General features: G+C 35.8%; 1 protein-coding gene across 6 annotated transcripts in view; it reads right to left on the bottom strand.

Annotated features, from left to right (window-relative positions):
* The window catches only part of DCP1B (decapping mRNA 1B), a 54,031-nt gene that overhangs the window by 21,802 nt on the left and 9,432 nt on the right, over positions 1–22,797 (bottom strand). For all 6 annotated transcript variants that reach the window (XR_005934229.1, XR_005934228.1, XR_005934227.1 and 3 more), the window contains exons 4-5: positions 7,405–7,471; positions 5,108–5,243 (exon numbers count right to left, since the gene is read on the bottom strand). Coding sequence is in view for 3 of the 6 variants with exons in the window: in XM_030040302.1 (XP_029896162.1) it covers positions 5,108–5,243; positions 7,405–7,471 (203 nt within the window). In the remaining 3 variants the exon portion in view is untranslated. The remainder of the gene's footprint in view (positions 1–5,107; positions 5,244–7,404; positions 7,472–22,797) is intronic.

Raw genomic sequence — 22,797 nt, forward strand, 5'->3', positions numbered from 1 at the left:
TACTGATTTTGCCAGTAATGCAGAGTTTCACAGCAAAACTGAATTTCAGTTAAATATAAAACCACGCAGCAAGTGCCTCATGGCTAATTTGAGTAGGCCACATTCAGCATGTAAATATGTTTAACTCAGCTACACTTTTTGCCTTCTCTGGGGAAAAAAAACCACACAACCAAACCAAAGAAATAATTTTACTAGAATGTGGTATCTCATTCAACCAGAGCCTTGCTACCTATCTCACAGTGCAGTGCAAGTTTGATGACTAAAGATATCCCAAAATTCAAATAAATTCATGGTAAGCAAAACACTTTTCTTCTAAAGCTAGTGAATGCCTACCTCCCTTCTCTATGATTCAAAGCTTGATTAATGGAAGCACTTGACAAAAATCTACACTTAATTGAAGTTTCAGTTTTGCTAAGCAATTCATATTTAAAATAGTTATGAACGGATTGCTATGAAAAATCGTAACAGAAAGAAGCCATGAAAAAACAGTATAGAAGACAAGCCTACAACACTAACATAACTATTAAAGCTTTTATACTAGGGAAAAGTTTCCTTTCCATTTATTAGCTCTGAGTTAAATTTATCAATGCACTGCTCAAACAAATTGTTTTCTTAGGTTCTTCCAAGCTTACACTTTGTTATCCTTGAATTTGAGTAACTTAATTTTTTTGTCATTGTTGTTTTCTACAAGGTTTATTTTCTCATCATTTCCAGGCAGTTCATATGGACTCTTAACAATGTCCTAGTATGAAGCCTTCTGCAACCTCATCAGCTTTTTAAAAATTTTAAATACACTAGGACAAATGACTGAATATTCTTAAATCACTTTCCCACCCAGTTTGACTGGTGACTTCTGTTGTCTCTCATTCACTTAATGATAGTTAAGCATCTTACCTAATTAATTATCACATGAAAGTTTTTTTCATAGTCCAAGTAAGTGCTTCCTATAGGCCATATTTGATCTATATTAAAACAAGTGAAGATAATTTTCTTTTTTAGATTGGGTAGATCCTACATGATATTACATAGACCAAAACCACACTTCAGTAAGATTAAATAGCTTTTTTCTCACAAACTGTTCTGCTTCTAATGGTGCTGCCTTTTCTTCAATATACCTCCTTCTTATTGCTATTTTTCAGCATAGCGTTTTGGGCAAAAAACATATAAGCATGTATTTAAACTTTTTTTCTTTAACACGATGGATAACATACTCTTGTATATTTCACAATGAGTTCTGCAGAATTTAAATAACACCCTTATTTCCCCAGGGTATTTTAATAGGCTGAATTCTTCAGAAACCATAAGTACCTTAGATTCCACTGTTATACTCTGCATGATCACAGAACTAAGCATATAAAAATGAGGTGAGAAGCAGTAGAGTTTAACAGAGTTATCACTATATGAACATTTTTCAGACCAAATTCCTCAGCAAAATGAACAGCAGTATACACAAAGGTCTATAGAGAATGACACTGCTCTGACTTGGTTTCATTCCCATGATTTGGTAACATGGCTAGTGGGCTGGTATCAGATACAGAGAAGTATGCTGAAGAGAAAAAAAGCCTGTGATGATTTCAAAGGAATCTGTAACTATTGGAGCTCAGAATATAAGGTCATTTGGCAGCATGGCCTTGCTGATGAGTAGGTTAGGAGCAACAGCATGACATTTTAAGCAACTGTCAGGTGGACAGGTAAAGAAGATATCAGATGCCATCATCATCAAACAGCAAAAAGCAGGATGAAAGAAATGTCACCGTGCTCTTTAGTGACAGAACCAGAAGAGTACTCATCAGCTACAACGCTTGACGGTTACTACATCTTGCTTCGCAGGTCTGTCCTTTAGTCATGCGTCTTGTTCAAAGCTATGCTCCCACAAAAGACACATAAGAAATCAAAAGGTTCTAAGATCAAGTCAAAGAAAAGCTAAGCAACATTGGAAAAAAAATGGACATATGTGGTGAATGTCAGTCAAAAAGAACAAGACCATCACTGAGGACGTTTTAGGCAAGTTTGGTATAGTCACAGACATTTGAGGCAAACAACTGCTCTATGTTGTGAGATTTCATATTCTACCTGTACAATATGAAGCTCAAGATGAACAAGACATTGTCAGAGGAAGCAGACAACGGACAAGCATTGTACCTCAGTATTGCAGCTCTCCTGAAGCATATACCATGTCACATCCCAATCTCATGCTCTGTAGCAAAAACCTGACTTTGAGGCATGTGAGCTGCACAGACCTGTGAAGTACAAGGAGGAGATGCTAGAAGGTCTGATACAAGGAAAGAAGGTCAGCCAAGACCTGATGGAACTTAGAAGAGCTTTGCAGATAGATTTCCCTGTTGAAAGTGATGAAGAAGACTTTGAAGTTGTCAGAGCTTGAGTGCAGAGCTAAAAAGTCCTGGAAACTGGGGATTTCTACCTAGCTGATGTAAAGCAGCCACAAGATGACATTAATGAACAGTCACATGAAAGCGTACAAGGTGCTCAGCAGAAGAGAGGAACTAAGGGGAACAAGAACTGTCTCAAATAAGAGCAGTAGCAGCAAGGATTTCCAGGCAGAGCCCTGTTTAAGTGAGACATACAGAACCAATTCAGACTGTTCAAGAATAGTAGCGTAGACTCTGCATCATCCAGGCTGAGTATGGCACAGTGCCCTCAGGAAAGCTAGGCCTTCTGGATCCTACTATCAAGTCTTTCACACAGTTAACAAATCAAAAGCTAAGGCACCTGAAAACTTAGAAACCATGTTCCTGTTTGGACAGCGCAGTACCATCAGAACATTTTGCTGAAAGACAGTGAAGAAGCAGTCAAGGAACAGAAATAGAAGTCCAGAGGCCATGCTTGCTCGCTACCAGAAATGATGTTCTTATCAAATGGATGTGTGTCCTTAGTAATGAAGAAGGAAGCTTCAGGTATTTTGGGCACATCAACCAGACAAAAGATGTCCACCTAATCTGACCTTTAATAGATCAAAGATGGTGTAGTAAATGGGTAGATGCTGTAGAAGAACTGTGCAGCACAGAGCTAAAACCAGGGCTTGTCCTGTAGAACAAGAGAAACACATTTTGTCATCAGTACCCTAGCAGCTCTTCAACTGTTTATCTCCCTAGCTATCATTATGAGGCCAGCTAATAACACTTCTTACCAGAGAACAAGAGAAGGCAAGTGCATAAGAGGTATATTTTTCAAAAAATACTGTAGTGGTTTAGCAGCTTAAAGCTCTATTAATACAAAAAAGGAGGGGGGAGGCTATGTGTTTTATTTTACATGTAACCTCTAAATCTGTAACTTGATTTGGGAATAAGATACACCCTTGAAAGTTCATTTACATTCTTAAAAAAAATATCTCATCATAGGACTTGAAAATTGAGCAAAATTTCTTAGACACTTTGAAAATTGATGTTCTTATTCTACAGCTCCCAACACTTTAAAATACCCTCTTCTCTGAAACCACACAGAATTCAAAAAGGAGAATAACATATTTCATAACTGATTTCAGCACATCAGCATTGTAACTCATAAGACATACACTGACAAGGAAGTAGATGTCATAAAGCAGCCAAAAAGCATGACTGCTCTGAAACATATTGACATTAAATAAAAAAAAGGTTGTCATTGCCTTTATTTATCACACCCTTCTTAATTTTATATTACTAACAAAACAAGAAAAAACACATATCCAGTACTTAAGCGGTCAGATACTCCTAGCACTCATATCCCAGACGAAGAATAAATTTTCATGTTATTTCCTTAGCCATCCCTCAAATGCAGAGAGATTAAAGATGAAACAAGAAGCAAATTTGCAGATGATCTTATCTGCAGGGAAAAAAAATAATCAAAAAACCTATTATTTAAACAACAGAATTTCCTCTCCTTTGTCTTGATTTTCTGTGTGGTAATGTAGAAATGGAAGGTAAATCTTTTTAATTTATTTCCTCCTCCTCATAGAATCTGAAGACAGCTCAGTATTTTTCCAGTTTTCCATTTACAGTATTTTTGAGGTTATTTAATGAAAACTGCTTACGCATTTCATAGTATCTCAAATCACACTATTTTATGCCAAGACTAGATACTGTTTCAGCATTAAAACACAGAAAAGATACCAGGTTTTGGAGGTGTTTGTCCACTATAATACATTAAATCCCTATTACAGAAAATATGAAGGTCCTAAGCTTCAAAAGAAGCTATGCCACAACAAAAAGGGCTACATTTCATCATAATTCAAACAGTTTGCTATTATCTTTGAGGATCTTATTAGTAGCCACATTTCAGAAAAATAACTTTTTCTCTCTTTAAATTGCTTATGTTTAAGCTATATATATATATTTCTAGACTCAGAACACTTATGAGCTTTATTATTGCATGACAACACATACAAAATACAGGAAACAGCAGTAGGAACCTGCAGGCCCTCTAAAAATTTGCAGTGTATATATGAATAGTTAAAATTATTAGATTTTTATTCCCCAAAGTAAAACGTTTTTGATTGCTCAATAACAGAGAACATTATTAGTCCATTAGTTACTTCTTTATTTAGAAGCCTCAGAAGACCAAAGCAGCACATGGGCTGAAATCATACTACATTTCAACCTTTTCATTTCCTTCCATTAGTATTTGAAAGTAGCTAACAACCACAATTAAAAGCAGTAACTTCACTGTTAAAGGTCTTCTCTGAAGGAAGTTATTTGTACAAACCACAGAAACTATTGGCAGGTTTGAATACTCCACCCAGAAAGAAGATGCAACTTCCAGGTGCTACTTAATAAGCACAGGAGCTCCAAGGGTCAAAATGAAAGCCAATTTATACTTGTTCTTACCCCCTAGTATTCAACAAATAATCAATCATATACATATTCTCCTTTCAGAAGTTTTTAGTGACAGCATTGATTTCTTTTGAATCTTCCGCAAATTCTAACAAAACTTTTCTACCAGCCAGCTCTACACAAAATGAGAGAGCACACTGTCCAAAATCAGTTTCACTTTGAGGAAAACTACTTAAAAACAATCCCAAACCTTGTATGTTTTAAAATGTGAAGTGTGAGCAAGTTGGCATCATAGTATCGCCAAAAAGAAACGTCCTCTTTTTATAGACAGCAAGTCTCACCTTGGTATACTCATCTTTGGCCTTAGTAAGCATCCGTAAGATATCCACTTCTTTGTTATTAGAAGAATTCATGATCATTGGGGACACTCCTGCTCCCGTGCCCTGCTGTGCTTTGAATTGTTCCTGCTGAGTTAGGCTGAAAGTTGGAGGTGAGAGGAAAATATACAAGACAAAACACAGATAAAACAAAAACTTTAACCACAACTACTTTACAATAATTAAACAGAAATATTTTCATTTCCCCCCCCCATCTGCATTAAAACGTGTAAAAAAAACTCTATTAGAAGATCTATATTAAAACATAATTCGACCAGGCGTGAGATTCATTTTCTCCAATCTTGAATACACTAGGCCATAGGCTAAAATTTCCGTAAATTAGTCACAATTTCTATACCCAGAAGGAGCAGGGAATTTATAGTGTTATTCAGTTCTGCTGGTGGTGGAGGATGGCAAACACACACAAATCAGTCATTAACTACTAGCAAATGACCAATTTCCTGCCCCAGCTGTTTTATTATTGTAGAATGCTGAGAATTAAAACAGGCAGCCAATTGGCTGAGCGACGACATCTTTTATCTATATGAAACACTGCTATTATAAACCACTACACGTGGTTTACAATTCCATGAATCCTCTGAAAACTAGTTTTTATTGTAGTAAATTACCAGTTTGAGAGTACCTAATCACCACCAACGGAAACTTGAGCTAGTTAACTAAAATTAGCTGTCAAAAACCTGGGTTTCCTAGGGTTCATTCCTTATTTCTGTAAATTCATCCCCATCAATTATTTCTTGGGTCACAACTGCCTTATTTTAGAGCTGTTGGTTATACAGAAAAACCACAAACCCCCACTGTTGTCACAGTCTGTGTTTCACAATGTTTTGTCACTGCAAAATGAAAAGCAGCAGGTATTACTTCAAAAAGAGATATAGAGGAAACATGACTACCTTTCCATCCAGTATTTTGTAACAAATCCTATCTGGAACATAGTGGCAGAAGAGTTAAAGCACTTTGCAATGGATCGAGATGTGCAAGGATGAGCCTTGCTTGGACTTGTACTGCAGGGCACATAAATGGGCTTTTGGGCACTTGGTAACTTTGGCAATCAAAATTGATGTCGCTTCCTCAGCATGCTTCTGGCTACAGAAGCTGTTAAGATTGGGACAGATGACCTGAAAAGGAGAGATTCACAGGTCTGACAGTGCCTTTGCATTGCGCTCTGTTAGTACCTAATGGTGTCAAGCTTGACTGTATCCCCCTCCCATGGCTTTTCTTGGGATGACAAAGACCTGGCTCTATGTCATCCCTCCTGTCCCTTAAAAGAATTGTGACACAATGATATGTCCAACTCTATATACTGCAGGCAAGCGGTATATCCCATCTCTGCCTGCTCCTGTTGGGCCCCTTTACTATATCCTCCATATTATAGCTCTAAAAAATTTAGATTGCATATGTTGATAAAATCTGTAAGATTTCAGCTCCTTCCACCTCTAAACAAACATGAAAACCTGCAGAATATAGTCATAAGAAAGGGATCATTGCAAACAAGCCTATCATTAGGCCAACCAGAGGGTAGAACAGAAGAGTGAGCCCTGTCCATCCTGGACACATGAAGAAAACAGTGACAGTGAAAAAACTATCCATGATATTAAAATACAGTTGAGAATACAGTTCTTTTTGAAATTTTAATCTCTGACTTGACTGCAAAATTAAAGATTATATAACATGTATAAAATAATATTATTATGTACATAAAAGTAATGAATTAAAAGCTAATTAAAGTCTTGCTTTATATTCCAAAAACAAGGCAAATTTTGTACATTTTGCTAGGAAATGAGGAAGCAGGAATTCAGCCAAAATGTAGAAACAGGATAAAAATGACAGAAATAGTATTATTACAGTATGCCTTCATGATGGCCCGCACTTACACTGATACAAGAAAAAAGGTAACAGCAAAATTAAAAAAGAAAATCTCCCCAAACTGAGAAATATATTAAAACCCCAAAGAATACAGTTCTTCAAAACAGATCTCTGAGTCATCAGGAAATAAATCAGATGAACTGTTACACTCTGATGTAGCTGGAAAGCTGCACAGCAAATTATGAAAAAGTATTGCAATACAGTGACTTATTTCTGATTATACAAAATGCAGGCTTGACAACTTTACTTGCAACAAAAATCTATAAATATAGGTTTAAAGCAGAAAGGTATGACCATCCTAGTAATATAATGTGCATGTATGTACAGAAATACATACATTAAAAAAGCACAAAAAGTCTTGTTTACCCATCACTTACTTTTTCATGAGCTCTGCAATTCTTTGGCATTCTTCCTTATCATAAAACCAAATCCCATATATGGACACTGTAAATGCACATCAAACACAAACTATGAGCATCTTCTCAAACAGCAATTCTACCTGGTAGATATTTAAAAGTGACCTGTAAAGAAATTTTTAAATTTATTTCTGTCTTATGTTTTCCCCATCTATAAACATGACACCTCAGATCCTCCAAAATCAAAAAAGATCAAAGGCATATGTCTAAGGATGTAAATTACAAGCTCTTGAACCTTCAATAAAGGCAGAGATATTTGATCCTTTTCTTCAGAACACTAAACCAGAGGTTTTTTTTTCTTTAAAACCTTTTCCTCTGTCATTTTTTTCAGTTGTCCTATCATATCCATTAGAGTCCAGTGGCTAGTATACTGCAAGTAGTGTTGCACGCATATGTAAGGAAGAAAGATCTGCTTAGTTTTCAACAACATTCAGGTCTATCTTGATATATCATCAAATTTGTTAAGAGTTGTAAGAACGCACCTCTGCCTCCCTGTAGATTTCCTATAATGTTGCCCATTATTTTCACCACCAAAGAAGTAATTATCTGCAGCCAGCCCCAGGATTAGAAAACCTATATCTAAGTTCAGATGCCCACTAAAATAAGTGCCTGCAGCTTTGCCCAGCAATGACAGATTTAAATTTACTAGTACTTCAAGATTCTCAAACATACACACTGCTAATGAAACCATCATGATGGTAATAGCCATAATGGAACTGTAGTTAGTGCAGGTTCCACAATCATCACAAACAGGGAGCTTTCTTCCACTCACAACCACGTTATACAGCTCTGGTAAAATAGCTTGGGAATAAATCCACAACATAGTCTTAAAACAATCTGCCACATTTGTCAGGGTAACTGTCCTGGTTTTAACCTTAGGCACAAATCTGCTGTGAGAAGAGGAAGGGAGAAGCACTTAAAGGCTTAACACAGATCTTCCCCTCTATCACTGCAACCTGGTGTAAGATCCATGCTCCCTTTACATGACATGGTAGCAAACAGGTAGCTACTGTGTTTCTTCCCCCTTCCTCCTGCTACCATACTGCAGGCAAGAGTTTTCCCTTAATCTTTCTAAGATTCCTAGGCGATTCCTAACATATCTTCAAACACAGTAGGGGCTAGATTTTATTTGAAAGGGGCATAAATGGATTGAGTACCTGTTTAAAAACAACTGCAACACTGACCCTGATGATGTAATATTTCCTTATATTATCAGAATCCAAAAGCAATCACTTCAATTCCACAGAACCAAAACTGTGGCATACGTAGTATAAGTTGGCTTTGTTAATGTTTGGAAAGAAAACAAATGTACAGCTGTTTGTAAGACATTCCCTCTCAAATTTTCAGCCATGTGTTGCCTTCTATACAGCTAAAAATGGTTCAGCTGTTTAATACAGCATACTGGTGAAAAGCCTAAAAAACCCCACAAACAAACAGCCATCCTGTAGACATACAATAAATACCTTTTAAAAGATGTACAGTCCTTTTTATGATTAACTTTTGTCAAGTGTGACGATGATTTCTATTATTCACCTAAAAAAAGGCAAGTAACATAATATGCGCCAGTGGTTCTACAAATGTGCAACATAAGAGCTGACCTGAACTGTACAAATAATCTCCATTTTGTGACATAGATATTAATGTTAAAATATGCATTTAAAATAGACATTAATATTCTAACACATTCCAAGAAGCATCCAATAATAAACTGCAAACTTTTAGAAAAGTATGTGAACAATACATAAGGTTCCAAACCGCCAACCTATTATGCAAAACCACACATCCTTCTGAAAAAACATTTGAAAACTTGTCCATATTACAAGTAACCCTATATTCTTCAATGCAACAACATAGCAAGCAGACTGAAAACCCCACAAAAGTCAAATTTGTTTTAATCAAGATTCTCCTTTGTTGTGAAAGAATCTCCAACGCAGAAGAGTATTGATGAAACTTTGGCCATCTGGTCCATCCTCTCAATTTTTTTTTTTTTTGTCTGCCACAGCTGGTGGCATCACCAATATGCAAGACAGGTTGAGCAGCTTCACCTTTTGGCCAATTCATCAAACATGTCATAGAGTATTTATGAATATCTAATAAATTTGAAAGCTGACAGTCCCATGGAAATATTGCAGTGTTTCTGGCCATTAAAAGTTGAAAGACTGGAATCAACAGCAGAAACAAGCTAGTTTACCTCAACTCAGTGACAAACACAGGTAAACTGTCTGATTACCAGTATAAAAGACCATTTCAGATTTTACAGAACTAGAACTACGATTTTGAAATACAATTCAAACAAATGCACACCCATTTCGGACCACAGAATAAGGACAATAATTACTGCCTGTCCCACCAGACCAAACCACCACCCAAAAATATATCACATCTTAACTGAAGTTTTAAGTCAGGATATTGCAGATCCAGAGACCTTTAGCCTAGATGTCAGCTGAGCTTCAAACCCACCTGCCCACGTACAAACGCTTACTTTCTCACCTCAGCTAAATGGTACTTTCAACCCAGACTGGGAAGTACAGCTGCAAGCAAGCTATACCCAAACCCCAACATCCTCTGAGCTTACAGTTCACCCATTCAGTAGTGAAATCTTTCAGAAGTGGACAGTCCTTGCCTTCTTCCTTCCACACTTCTCCCATCTGTCCAGAACAGATGAACACTTCAGAAATACACTGAGAAATAATCACACTGCCGCTCCATTTGTTGTGGCACAACGTACTCCAAGCTCTTTCACGCATGGAAGAATGATGTACCAGTGAGAAGGCAATAATTTGGTGGAAATCTGAGATACCAGGTATCCAAAGTACACTACTGTATTGCTCATCACCTGGAGTAACCATGGTGTAAATTCATACTACAGTAGTATATTCTGCTATAATCTAAATTTAAGGAAACAAATGTAAATAATAGTAGTAAAAATGTGTATTAATGGCCATCTTCTTGATGAATGGTGAACACAAAATGGCAAAAAAATTTTTTTATGTGGATGACAACACATAAAACCCCAGGACCAGCACAAGAACCTAAGATGATTATGAACTGTAACTGTCAAGCTAGGAAGCTGGCACGCTCTCCACTAATAAAAACTAAATACACATATAATACAAATTTCACTACAAGCTTTCTACCAGCATGAAAACACTGCATGTCTTATCAGGATTAAATCTAAACAGATTACTTTTATCCGCCTTCCATCTCTATCAGACTGTTTGACAAAAAGGAAATCCTGATCTAAGTATCATCTGTAGAGCGGTAATTTCACTAAAATGTTCACATGTTAAAAATGAATCATGAAAGAGCGGAGGCACAACTGAATCACTAACCAGCAGACGCACAAAGCAAATTCTTCTACTGCTGCACAAAAGGGGAAGTATTAAATAACTTTTAAGCCTAGCTTCAGCTATAAAGTTATTCAAGATGAGATTATTGTAAAAAAACAGAAAAAGAAAAGACAAATCAGTCAAGTATCTTCTGCTAACCAAGTGAGCCAGTTACATGAAAAGCATCTAACAAAAGCCCAATAAGGACAGCTGCTCTTATACTGACAAGACGATACACATCTATTCATCCACTTTCAATAGTTCCGAAGTCATTTAGTAAAAGAAATGAGATTTAGTAATAAATTGATCACATTAAAGAAAATTTTAAAAAGGCACCAAAGTTATGATGTTGTTAACAAGATTACACAAAACTAGAAGGATATAATGCAGATATCAAATCAACAAGATACAGTTAATACTGAATGGGAATAAGCTAAATTAATTACTTAAATCAATTAATTGAAATTATTAAATATTAAGGGATATCAGTCTTTAGAATTTTTAGAATTTGAAAAAGGTAGGTTAGTCATAAATGAAACCAGAAAAATTTTAACAAAATCTGTGAAGCTCCTTTAACATAGCTCAGTGATTGAATTTCAGGAAGTATACTATTTAAGTTTTAAATCACGACTTCAGAGCCAATTCTACAGCTTCCGCCTTACAATTTTCATTTTTTGGCTACGGATTTCTCCCGTCCTCACAAACACTAGAGCACTTGATACTATTTATAAGCAGAAGCTGACAGCTGCTATCTACCAGAATTATAGATGACAATTTCTAACCTCTCAAAATCTGAAACATTTCTTTATTATGATGATGAAGAATTTCTTATCAACTCTCATAATTCATGCTAAGTATCCTATTAAAAAGGAAGGCATTTCTCTAGGATTATTTATTTTACTCTTCATTTGTCCAGCTTCAACTTCCAGCTATTAGATTTTTGTCTCTTGGACAGACATTTCCATTACCAAAGTTTTGGTTTCAGTGTACCTGCAACATACTATTTTTAAGCTATTGCTCCACAGACTGCATACAGTATTTAAGTGTGGTAAAAGTAAATACAGAAATATCATAACTACTGACTAGAGGCTTCCCTGTACCTAGAAACTGTTTTACACTTGCTGGTATTATAAATAATTAAATAAAATGATTCTTCGACTTTCATGTTTTATGATATCATGCTGCTTAAGGTATTTTATTCCCTACATATGGCCTAGGCTCTTGCTCCTGAATATGTAAATCCACACTTGGCTATATTAAAAAGCAGTTTCTCTATGCATATCTTACAACATAGCTAGACACCTTTATGTTAGTCATCTTTTCTCTTTGCTATCTACCATTCATGTAATATTTGACTATTCAGTGAACTATCAATGCTTGCATTTCTTTTTCTAGTAGCACTTCTTAGAATATTGCAGCCTCCATTCTGCAGGACCTACTGAAAAGAGAACCAAACTAGGTTATATGCACAATAATAATTTTAATCTATGAGCTCTTAAAACCATGAATTAAAGCATTCCTTGTTGATTTTGTTATCTTCTACTTCAATGCAAATGTGATCCCTTTGTCCACGATACTGTCTTTGCAATTACGATACAAGCATATGATGGTCCTTCCACTTTGCTCAGGCTCAAGTAGTGAAGGAGACTTGCCTGTTGAAGCTCTACATTGCGCTCTGCAGCATAAAGCAAGAGTGGACTGCAACAAAGGAAAGAAGAAATAAAAACCCTGCAGCTAAGGCAGCTGCACGCTATCTTGAAAAGCTAAATTCCATCTCTGACACTGCCCCAGAGATATTATGCAATGATACGTAAGTTGTGGAATGTCATCTTGGGTGCCACTGACTGTACGTTTCATTTCCCAGCGTTTGATTTGAGGTCCTAGACCTGGGTGTAAGGTTTTAGTGTACAACCTGCAAAAACACCAGCTACTTATAATCACAATCAAAGTCTGTTAGAAGTGTTTTTGAACATATGAATGATAAATACATTGGAAAAATTAGACCCGAGTAATTTAAAGTCGGACACCCTACATTTAATTGATCTCTGTAATTGTTACTGCTCTGCCCTAGGATCCCAGTTTCTAAAATGGTAAGAATATTTCTAATCTGAGCAAGGTACAACAGTTCAGCTTATCCATGAGTTATCAGCTATTACACTAATTAGTATCACAGAAAACAACAAGAAAAAAAATATTAATAGTTCTGTCCCTAGTGCAGAACTTCAGTGGTATATAACAAAGCAAGAGACCCACATATCAGTAATGAGGAAAAAAACAGAATACTGAGTAGCTGCTCTTTACATGAACACCATTCAGACTATTTGACAACTGAAGCAAAGTCCTTATTGCAAAAGAAGATGAACACATAATTTAAAATTCTGTAAGTAAAAAAGAGAGATTGCACAAGCAGCCTTAATTTTGGCATTTGCTAGTTTAGGAGCCTTAAAGTTCTTTTAGTTCTTTACAGCCCTAAAGTTATTTCAAACACATTATTTTGCTTAGCTATATAGGTATTCAAAAACAAAACACTAGAAAAAAAATAAATTTCGTCCTACTATACCATATTGATAGTGATATGGCGCATCACCAGGAGTGGAACTTTCAGGTCTCTTGCTTCTCTACCTTGTGTAAAGCAGCACAATACAAAATATATATAAAAGAAACATATTTGTTTCTAAATAATGGAAATTCAGCTTAGACATATCCTGTTATTTCTGGAAGTTTTTAGAGGGGAACCAAAATTTTTATAATGTCCCACTCACAAAAATGCCAAGAAACTGAAGCAAGGTAAGAGTTTTTTCAAACAACAAAAACCTGTATTTTGATACGAGCGTAACTTAAATTCCTAAAAAGCTGCTGGAAAAAACCAACCTGTCAGATCATCAGACATTGTTCTGTCATTTAAAGGTTGATAAAGGTCCTGATCTACTTACTCGGGGAACTTTTAATATAGACAGGGAAAAAGTTGACTTGGTATTTCCGTTATTTCAAATGTTTAAAACATTATATATGAACAAGCAGGAAGAAAAGCCAGCTATTAAAGGGAAAAGAATCCTGCTCAGAGACATCTTAATGCAAACTGATGATCACACATGGAGAGTGAAAAACCGTTTTTCAGCGTGACCACTCAAATTCAAGTGAGGAGGGAACTGTTCAAGCAACTTTCTTAAAAAAAACCCACCCCACAATAACAAGAAAATATACAACACAAAAGCCCCAATAAAATGCAAAAGCCCCTCAAAACCCCTTTCCCCAAAAACAGTTGGTTTGAGAGTGGGCAATGATTGGCAACACTACTGAAGTCAAGAATACATTCCTTACCACCATCTGCCTAATTGTGCCTGGAACTGTGCCTTAAAAAACAACACAAGGAACAATTTTTTGTTAATAGGATGGACCCTGAAATATCCCTGCCATCTTCTACCAGTCATCGAAGTTGGGTGACGAATTTGCAGACTTCCAGATAGAGACAGGAAATATTTCTGATTTCATAAGGCAAAAAAATGCACAATTCGGACATGGCGGATTATTTATTAAATCACCTCTGTGGCTCTAATGTGATAGCCTGACTTCAGCCAGATCTTTAATCAAAATTTATTAGAAATTCTTTACGAAAAAAACATAAATTCTGTAGCAGACATAATAAAAAAGATTGGCTCACTGGAATGCCCCTTAAATAGCCTCAAAGCTAAAGTTGTATTAGTACTGTAGGAAACTTTAAAGCCCATTGATCCATTTATTTCCATAAAGCTCAGCAGATGTAAGAGTCCATCAGCAGGTTCTTTACTTTTTGGAAAAGAGCCCAAAGGCAAACTGAATTTGCAAGATTTCCCTTAAAATTGCATTCTGTTGATGCTACAAGAAATTTTTAGTCACGACACAGGAATAGCATCTATGTTATGATCCATCTGGCTTACTGCATTTATTTTTTTCTCCCCACCACTGGTTTTCTAGTCACATCCCCTGCCATTGCATCATCAGTTCCAAATAATTTTTAAATCATGATGATGCGTGACACTGAAATTAAGGCAGGAAGTCTGTAGATGCCAAACTATCAATTTCTTAAATAACAAGTTGTTCTTAATAAATCCTTTATTTTTCTTATTTATACATTGTTCTTAAATAACAGGTTGTTCTCATTATTATTTCACAATGGACTGGAGCTCCACTGCCTTTTGTAATGGAAATGATTAAACAATCTCACTCAAGGAGTATAAAAGCTAAGTGAAGAGGTATTAAGACAAACAAATGGTGGGTGAAAGTACTGATCCATTTTTGCTATAGAAAAAAAATAGATACCGACTTTAGAAAGGTAAGGGAAGAAGTCTGCAGCAATGCTAAAAACTAAATCCAAATACCCTGAGTCAACAAAAGCAACCTTCCTGTGAAAAAAATTCCATCAGAGACTGGCTCAGTGGAAAAGAAACGCAACTCCTCAACATCTGAAGCTATTACCTGTATTAGCTTAACAGTGCTCTATATTCTCTGCTAACTTTCTACAGCAAACCATAAAACATGTCTTCAATGCACTGAAATGAAACCAGGCTCTGATCTACAGGAATCATCTGAACATAACACAAAAATACCATTACACACATCTAGGCTAAATACACATCCATAACTTCTATTAGCAGAAAAGCTCACACTAACATAACACTACCACAAGTGCAAGAGGTTAAACTAGAAACCATGCTCTTTTCTTGATTCTGTGCACATCACATCATACCTAGTAGCTAAAAGCAATGAGAACTCTCCTCAATCAAGGAGGAGGAGACAACACTGCCTTTCCAACCTGGAAATGTTTGCTTTTATTTTAAAGAACAGGAAGGAGAGCTGCCTTCACCTTCTCAATTTCTGGCCTTTTTATTTCCATCTTGCCTTCCACTAGGTTAAGAAAAGCAGCACCTTCTGTTATGTTTCTTGTGGAGTATCTGGGCTTCTAGTCCTGTGGGGATAAAGCCTGCTCTACTGTATGTGACATACATGGTTGGTAGAAGACTCGTCAGGATTTGAACATCATGGTTTTCATTTATAATTTAGTCAAATCTAAGAATATGTTCCCAATGATTTTTAACATGCATCTCTGAGGTACCTGCCAAAGGTCAAAGTACATCTCTAATTCCAGAGCTATAGGCAAGTTCAAGGTCAAGCTCTTTTCCAAACTCTGCCGATGCCATTTTTTCAGTAAAATAGAAAAGAAGGAAAAAAAGAAGGAAGAATATTTTAACCTCAAATAGGTGTTCAACAGCTTGTTATTTTATGGTGTTTTCTCCTGAAACCTTAATTTTTATTATAATCAGTCTGATAGGCTGTCACCCCAAATGGTTTAACTCCCACAAAATTATGAACAACTTCAAAATGGGCTTCATGAGGAAAATAAGCAACCTTAACTATAGATGACGTTTCTAATTCTGACTGTTGCAATTTAATCTCTTATTTCTTCATTGCATACCTTCACATCCTAAGTAATGGAAATACATTTGCAGATCTGGACTAAGTTCTTAACCTGCAACAACAAAAGTCTAAGTTGCTTGCATATATGTACTTGTTCTTGTAAAAAGTAACACCTAAGAAATACCATAAGATTAACAGAATTTTAAAAAAAACACCTTTGTATTTTTCCATTTGTATACTCTGTACATGCCATCATTTTGGAGGCAGGCAATTTCTTCATTTTTTCCTACACCATCTCTATTTCTGAAACTGTTAGAAAAAGAATAAAAAAATCCACATAGAAATAGGCAAAGGTAAAGCCAGCTACTCTTCCTGAAATTTCAAATGTTTAGTTCATATTTACAGCATATCTTATGTATTTGCTTTTATTGATTTGCCACAGCTTGTTAACATGTTAGATTCAACACATTAAAAAGAAGTTCTCTACTACTCTGTAGCCATTCCTTCTCTTACAGTCAGTTGTTATATTGCCTTCAGTAACATCTGCTTATCTGTAGAGCTGCCATTGGAAATTTTTAAGTACATACAATTTTTAGCGATACAATACAATTTCACAGGCACAGAAAGGACTTTCACTGTTCTCACATAATGACAGGCAAACAGTAATGGGTTTACTCCAGCTGAGGGTAGGTTCACACTGTGCTCACAAGATAAATTTCAGTAGATGGCTGCACCTTGGACCCTTTATCATTCACATATGGCCACTGCACTTTTACATGCCTGAAAACTGAAGGATCATTAAATTTAATCTTAAAGTACTAATAAAATTGTTTAAAATGTATTAGATGACCTACTTTTTCCTTGTGAAAGTTGCAGTTTAGTAATTTCTTTCATGAAGGTACAAATACCACCTCTTTGAACTACCTTATTGCTTTTTTCTTTTGATTGCTGTAATTTTTTTTTTTAACATATCCATGTATGTTTAAAAAACTATTTTAACTATTGAAGTTAGTGTTCAGATTACTACAAACATTAGCAGTTTACTGACTTTTCTGCCTTCTTGCACACAGGCCATTCTGTGTGGGTATATGTACAGAGGGAGAAACAGAACATATTCCTGAGATCAAGTTTGTCACCATGAAAATACAATTGAAACAGTATGCATTTCCTTGTTTTAAACCTGTAATCCAATGGGAAAAAACCCACATTTATCAAATTCATTTTATATTAGCAGCTAGAGATTTCACAATAGCAGCACTGGGAGGTACCCTGCAATTTTGAATCCCTGAATATAGGATAGAGATACATTTAAATTAAAATAAAAATTTGGAATTTTGCATTGGGTGATTTTCATTACAGCAATTGTATTATTTTCACACAGAAAGTAGAAGTGCATATTTCATTTTGCTTCAGAAGTCAGCAGTATTTTACTTGCTCATGCATAATCCTTTAGGAATAAAACATATCAGTAATCATCTTCTGCTTCCTCAGTCTCTCCCTTCTTTCAGCTTTCAACTCTCTCAGTGCAAATTTGAACGTCTACTTTGTTTTCTTTTTGAGAGATGTACAAAATATTCATGTGAGAGAAACCAATATAAAAACAGAAGAGATGACAACAACAACAACAAAGCAGCAAAGCACTGCAGGAAGGCATATGATACCTTACATAAAAATCCAATGTTATTTCTCTCCTTTTCTAATTATTATGAAATTTCATGAACCTCTACATTGAGAGATGCTACACATTCCTGTGCAGAGGATTTAACACTGTACGTTATTAAGCAAATAATACTGAAATTTTACAGAAAGGCAGTTTGTTTGACAGAGACAAAAGAATTGGTGCAGCTCATCAGACTGAAAGTCCATATCCTACCTAAGACAATGACCAGCACTAAAAGATTCACAGGAAGAATCTTCCTAGTCCCTTTATGGTTGACTTCTGACCTGAAGCATGTGTCTTACATCACCTACTTTTTTTTTTTTTTCCTCTGGCTACAAGATCTCTGGTTGTTTTTTATTCCTATAAATAACTGATCTGCTATGCAAAAGGATTACTGAAACAGGCTCCAAAAGACCTAGGAGTCTGCATGTCCAAAATAATGAAGCTAGCAGGTAAAACCCACATTTTTTTAAAAAGATTGATTTTAAGCAATACATTATCATATGAAGACTTTATAGTTTATTAAATTTTATTAAAGCAAGCTCTGCATTACAAAAACAACAGCTGGGCTGCAGCCGCAACCATTAAAGCACAGCAGATAGCAAATATTACACCCAATGCTGTTACTAGTTTGTACGCCACTTAAGACAAAAAAGCAACACTGCATTTGCAGCCTTACTGGAATTCCACTGGAGCAGTTGCACCGTGTTTCTGTATAGAACACATTCCTTGTCCTTTAAAGGGTATGCTATCTTATACTTGAGAAGGGTTTCTTTCTTTTTTCCTTCCATAATTGAAAAGTATTGTTTACTGCCGATTTAAGGCTTGTTTTGACGAAGAGAGAGCTGATGAGGCACTCAAGAGCTTGTATTAAATCAATACTAGACAGAAGTGAGAAGCTTGTATATGCGCTGTGGGATACACTTGCTCACATATTTATCTTCCATGTTTTAAGAGAAGGTTACAAATATTTTCATATATATACACACATATAAAAGAGTGCGAGTGAGCAAGATCACATTCCAAGAGAAGTTTTCCGGCTATGTCAGGAGTGAAGTCCACCCCCTACTAGATAAACCTATTTTTTTCAAACACAAGAGGATATTATCAGAGAAGTCCGTGCTGATATACACAAACCAGAGATCGTCATGGCTCGGTGAGGTGATGAGCTGACGGGTGGATGGCGCCCATTATCTTCACTTCTCAATCCAAGTTTTCCTGAAAAACCACAGGGGGAGGAGAAGGCTCCAACTGAGCATAAGGCACAGAGGACAAGAAACGGATTAGGAGTGAAGAGCAAGGAAAGGAAGGATAATGCAAGAGATATTGCAAAGGTTTAAAAGAGCTAGAAAATAGTTTCTAGATTAAACAACCAAGTTGTCAGTAATTTAAAGTAACGTTCAGGTTTAAACTTCTGTACAAGGCTATTACATAAAATAACTCTGAAGTAAGAAACAATTGACTAAAAGGAATTTACCTTTACTACATACAGAAAATATACTCAGGTTCAGCTGTTTCAACGCTCCTTGGAATTTTAAAATGTTTCAAGCCTTTGTTCGGCAAGCCTATCACCCGCTATCCAGCCACCAGCCAGGGGAACCTGAAATGAAGTATAAGGGGAAGCTGGTGCATGAAACTCAGCTTAACTGCTTCTACATCAAACCTGGAGGTAAGACAACATTACCCAGTTGTGTACACACAAACTGTACTGGTATCTACCTGCTGGGATAAGTATTCCCTTTCTATTTAAATAGAACAGTGTATGAAAATACACTAATAACCTACCGTAATAGTTGAGGATAATGTACTGTGAAGTCCTGTATGTGTGATCACACTACCACAGGATTTAAATAATTCTGGTAATTCTCAAATCTGTGGAGTTAAGTAGATGGATGGCTTTTCTTGGTAATATATTATCTTTTGAGCATCTAATAAACATTGCTTCCACTTTGACAAGGGGCGGGGGGGAAGAGGCATGCAAGTATACAGAACAAGAAAGAAAAAGGGATTTTTTGTAGACAAAGAGGCTAAGAAGTTTAAAACATACAAAAACTTGAAATATTAAATGCATGTGTGCGCGTGTGAAGGGACTAATCTGAAAAGGGGGTTACGTGAGAGATTTCTAAAGAGCAACTAGCTCTGTAATATTTTCATTTGCAGAAGAAATATGTAGGCATTCATGTACATATTTACACTGATCTGGAAACATCTACCATTTTATGCTATACAAGGAGGTGTGTATGAAGTAGTGGGTATACAGGTAGTCACATGAAAATAACCGCTTTAAAAAAAAAATTGTCTGTTCCAACTTGAACTCTTGAGCTTTACTGCATCATATGCCTATCTTATCTTGAAAAGATGTCCGGAATTCCCAGTGCTGGCAGTACACTCTCAGCAGTAAACGTCCAGACAAGCCAATATGTTGCTTATAAACTGACATCCATAAATGGGAAACAAAGACTGTGTCTAGCAGATATACACAGTATTATATTCCTTTCATTCTACACAGAAACTCATCCACAACTGCAGGATTCTCGATACATGCTTTTAATTCTACTCCATTTACTTCTCCTAACAATTTGTTTCCCAGGCAGGGATACAGTTCCAATATACACAAAATAATTACCAGCCATCAAAAAACTACATAGCTTTTGTTATCTTAGCTCCTTAGCCTGTTTCTTCTCACATGACATATAGTTTCTCTGACTTTCAGATTGGACTTCATCGTTCCACAAAACTGAAAACCTATGTCAGGATTACTGCACTTCTTTCCCTTCCATGTTTTTTTTTTTTTTTTTTTTTTTTTTTTTTTTTTACCACCTTCATCACACAACAGAAACACATCATTAGAGCAAAAAAGATGACTGCAGACATCAGTTACAGTTGCAAAAAGCCACTTTACAAAAGCAAAGCATTCTAAATTGTTTGCTTTGCTCAAACACTTCCACAACTGTTACCAAATCCTCAGGGTAGGAAGGGTGAGGAAGAAACAACAAAAATATCCTTTTAGGAAAGTCTGAATAGAAATATCTGTGCTGAAATGTGCGGGGTGACAAGGGACATGGGTTTTATGCATCAAAACTTGTATCTTAATCTTAAGGCCTTCACAACTGGCATGGACAATTTCCACTGAAAAACACATCTTGTATTTAAAGGAAAATATGAATAATAAGGCAGCTCTAGAAAAAAATAAATTTAGAAATACTTACTAGTACAAAGAACTTTGCTTTAAAAACAACAAACAAAAAGGGGGTATTAAAAACCAGAGGAGGAACTGTGTGTTTTTTTTATTTGAACCCTAAAACCCTAAATCACAGAACTACATTTACCCTCTACAATAAGCACAAAAAAATTCCAAACACTCTGAAGTAGAATTAACCAATACCTGCTAATCCTGGAATCATATCAACTATTTAGTTTGGTTGGGGCCTCTGCAGGTCATTTAGTCCAGCCTTCTGCTCAAAATAGGGCTAGCTTCAGTAAGAGAGTTAGGAAAAGAAGAAATTATGATCAACTACAACCTACCACAGAAAAGTATATTCTATGGCACTTTTTCAGTCAATTTATTTTTGTTAAAGTAATTTGCATATATGCATACTTCTTCACTCTACAAATTATCCTGTCCCTTTCATTACATTACAAATCCACTCCTGCTTCCATAGATTCAAGGAGAGTTTAGTTACAGATTTCAAAGACAGGCCTATCAGGTTGTATACTCTAGAACAGGCAAACCAACTAATCACTGGACAGCAAGATTATGATTCCTGATATTAAAAATCACCTGCCTTGAGCCAGCACTGCTACATGTCCATCCACACCTGATTGCAAAATAGCGTTTACTTATGCCATCAAGTTACAATAGTATTTTTATATCTCAACAGGCAAGTATTAAAGATTTGTAGGCATCCTTGAAAATTAAAATGAAAGACAGAAAGCACAAAAATCTAATATATAAATGTACATATTTTATGTTTTTATTTATAAACATGTAAACCAATACCTATACCATTTCCAAAGGGCAGTTTATTATTTTTCTTGACATTCTGAAGCAATTTTTACCACCTTCTAAGCACATTAAAATCACTAGTAGATTGAAGTATAGACCACAAAGGGAAGAACTATATGGGAAATGTAGTAGGGAATTAGTAATGCTTTTATATATGCTTTTATAAACTAGTCTAAGAACAGATAATTTCTGAGTATAGGTACAAGGAAGTCAGTAAACTGAGTGCTAGACAGCATCTCACATTAAAAAAAAAAAATCATCACTATACATCTGATAAGCAAGTTTCTTCCTGCTCCTATTTATTTGCTTCTCTCAATAAAATTTGCACATGACAAACTATAAAATAGTTAAGTTGGACACAAACTGTAAAACAGGTTTCAAAAAAACCCAACCAAAACACGCAACATGACAAAGCGGATGCTGCGACCTTAATTTTCTGGGTTTAGAATCAACTCTTACTATTTTCAGTATGCATATTTTCCTTTTAAATTTAAAAAAGGAAAATAATATCTATGCTTAACAGTGTTAGCATTCCAACGCTCTCAGCAAAACTGATGTTTCACTTTAAGGTCAGTAACTTCTAGGGAAGATAATCGCGACCTCTGCTGCTGTTCTGTCTGGCTGAATGCATGATGAATTTTTATAATGCTGATCAAAGGAGAGAAAGTAGAATAGGAAGAAGGAGTGATTTGTTTATTTGTCTGAGACAAAAATGTCTCCAAGGATGGAACCTCAGGTAAACCACAAGCATTCGTATTCTGAACAAATGGCAGTAGTCTGTCCAGGCAGGTTTTTAAAAAACAAGCTTTAGCCAAATCTGTTTAGCAAACAACAGGCTGAGAAGAACATACTGCTACAGAGGGCAAGGGCCTTCTGCCAAAATTACTTTGAATTTCTATAGTTTAAGCTTTCACTTTTCAAACACACTTGTTCCAAATTGACAAACATTTTTCAAAGAGCTTTAA

This window comes from Aquila chrysaetos, chromosome 17, assembly GCF_900496995.4.
Source record: "Aquila chrysaetos chrysaetos chromosome 17, bAquChr1.4, whole genome shotgun sequence".
Lineage (NCBI taxonomy): Eukaryota > Metazoa > Chordata > Aves > Accipitriformes > Accipitridae > Aquila > Aquila chrysaetos.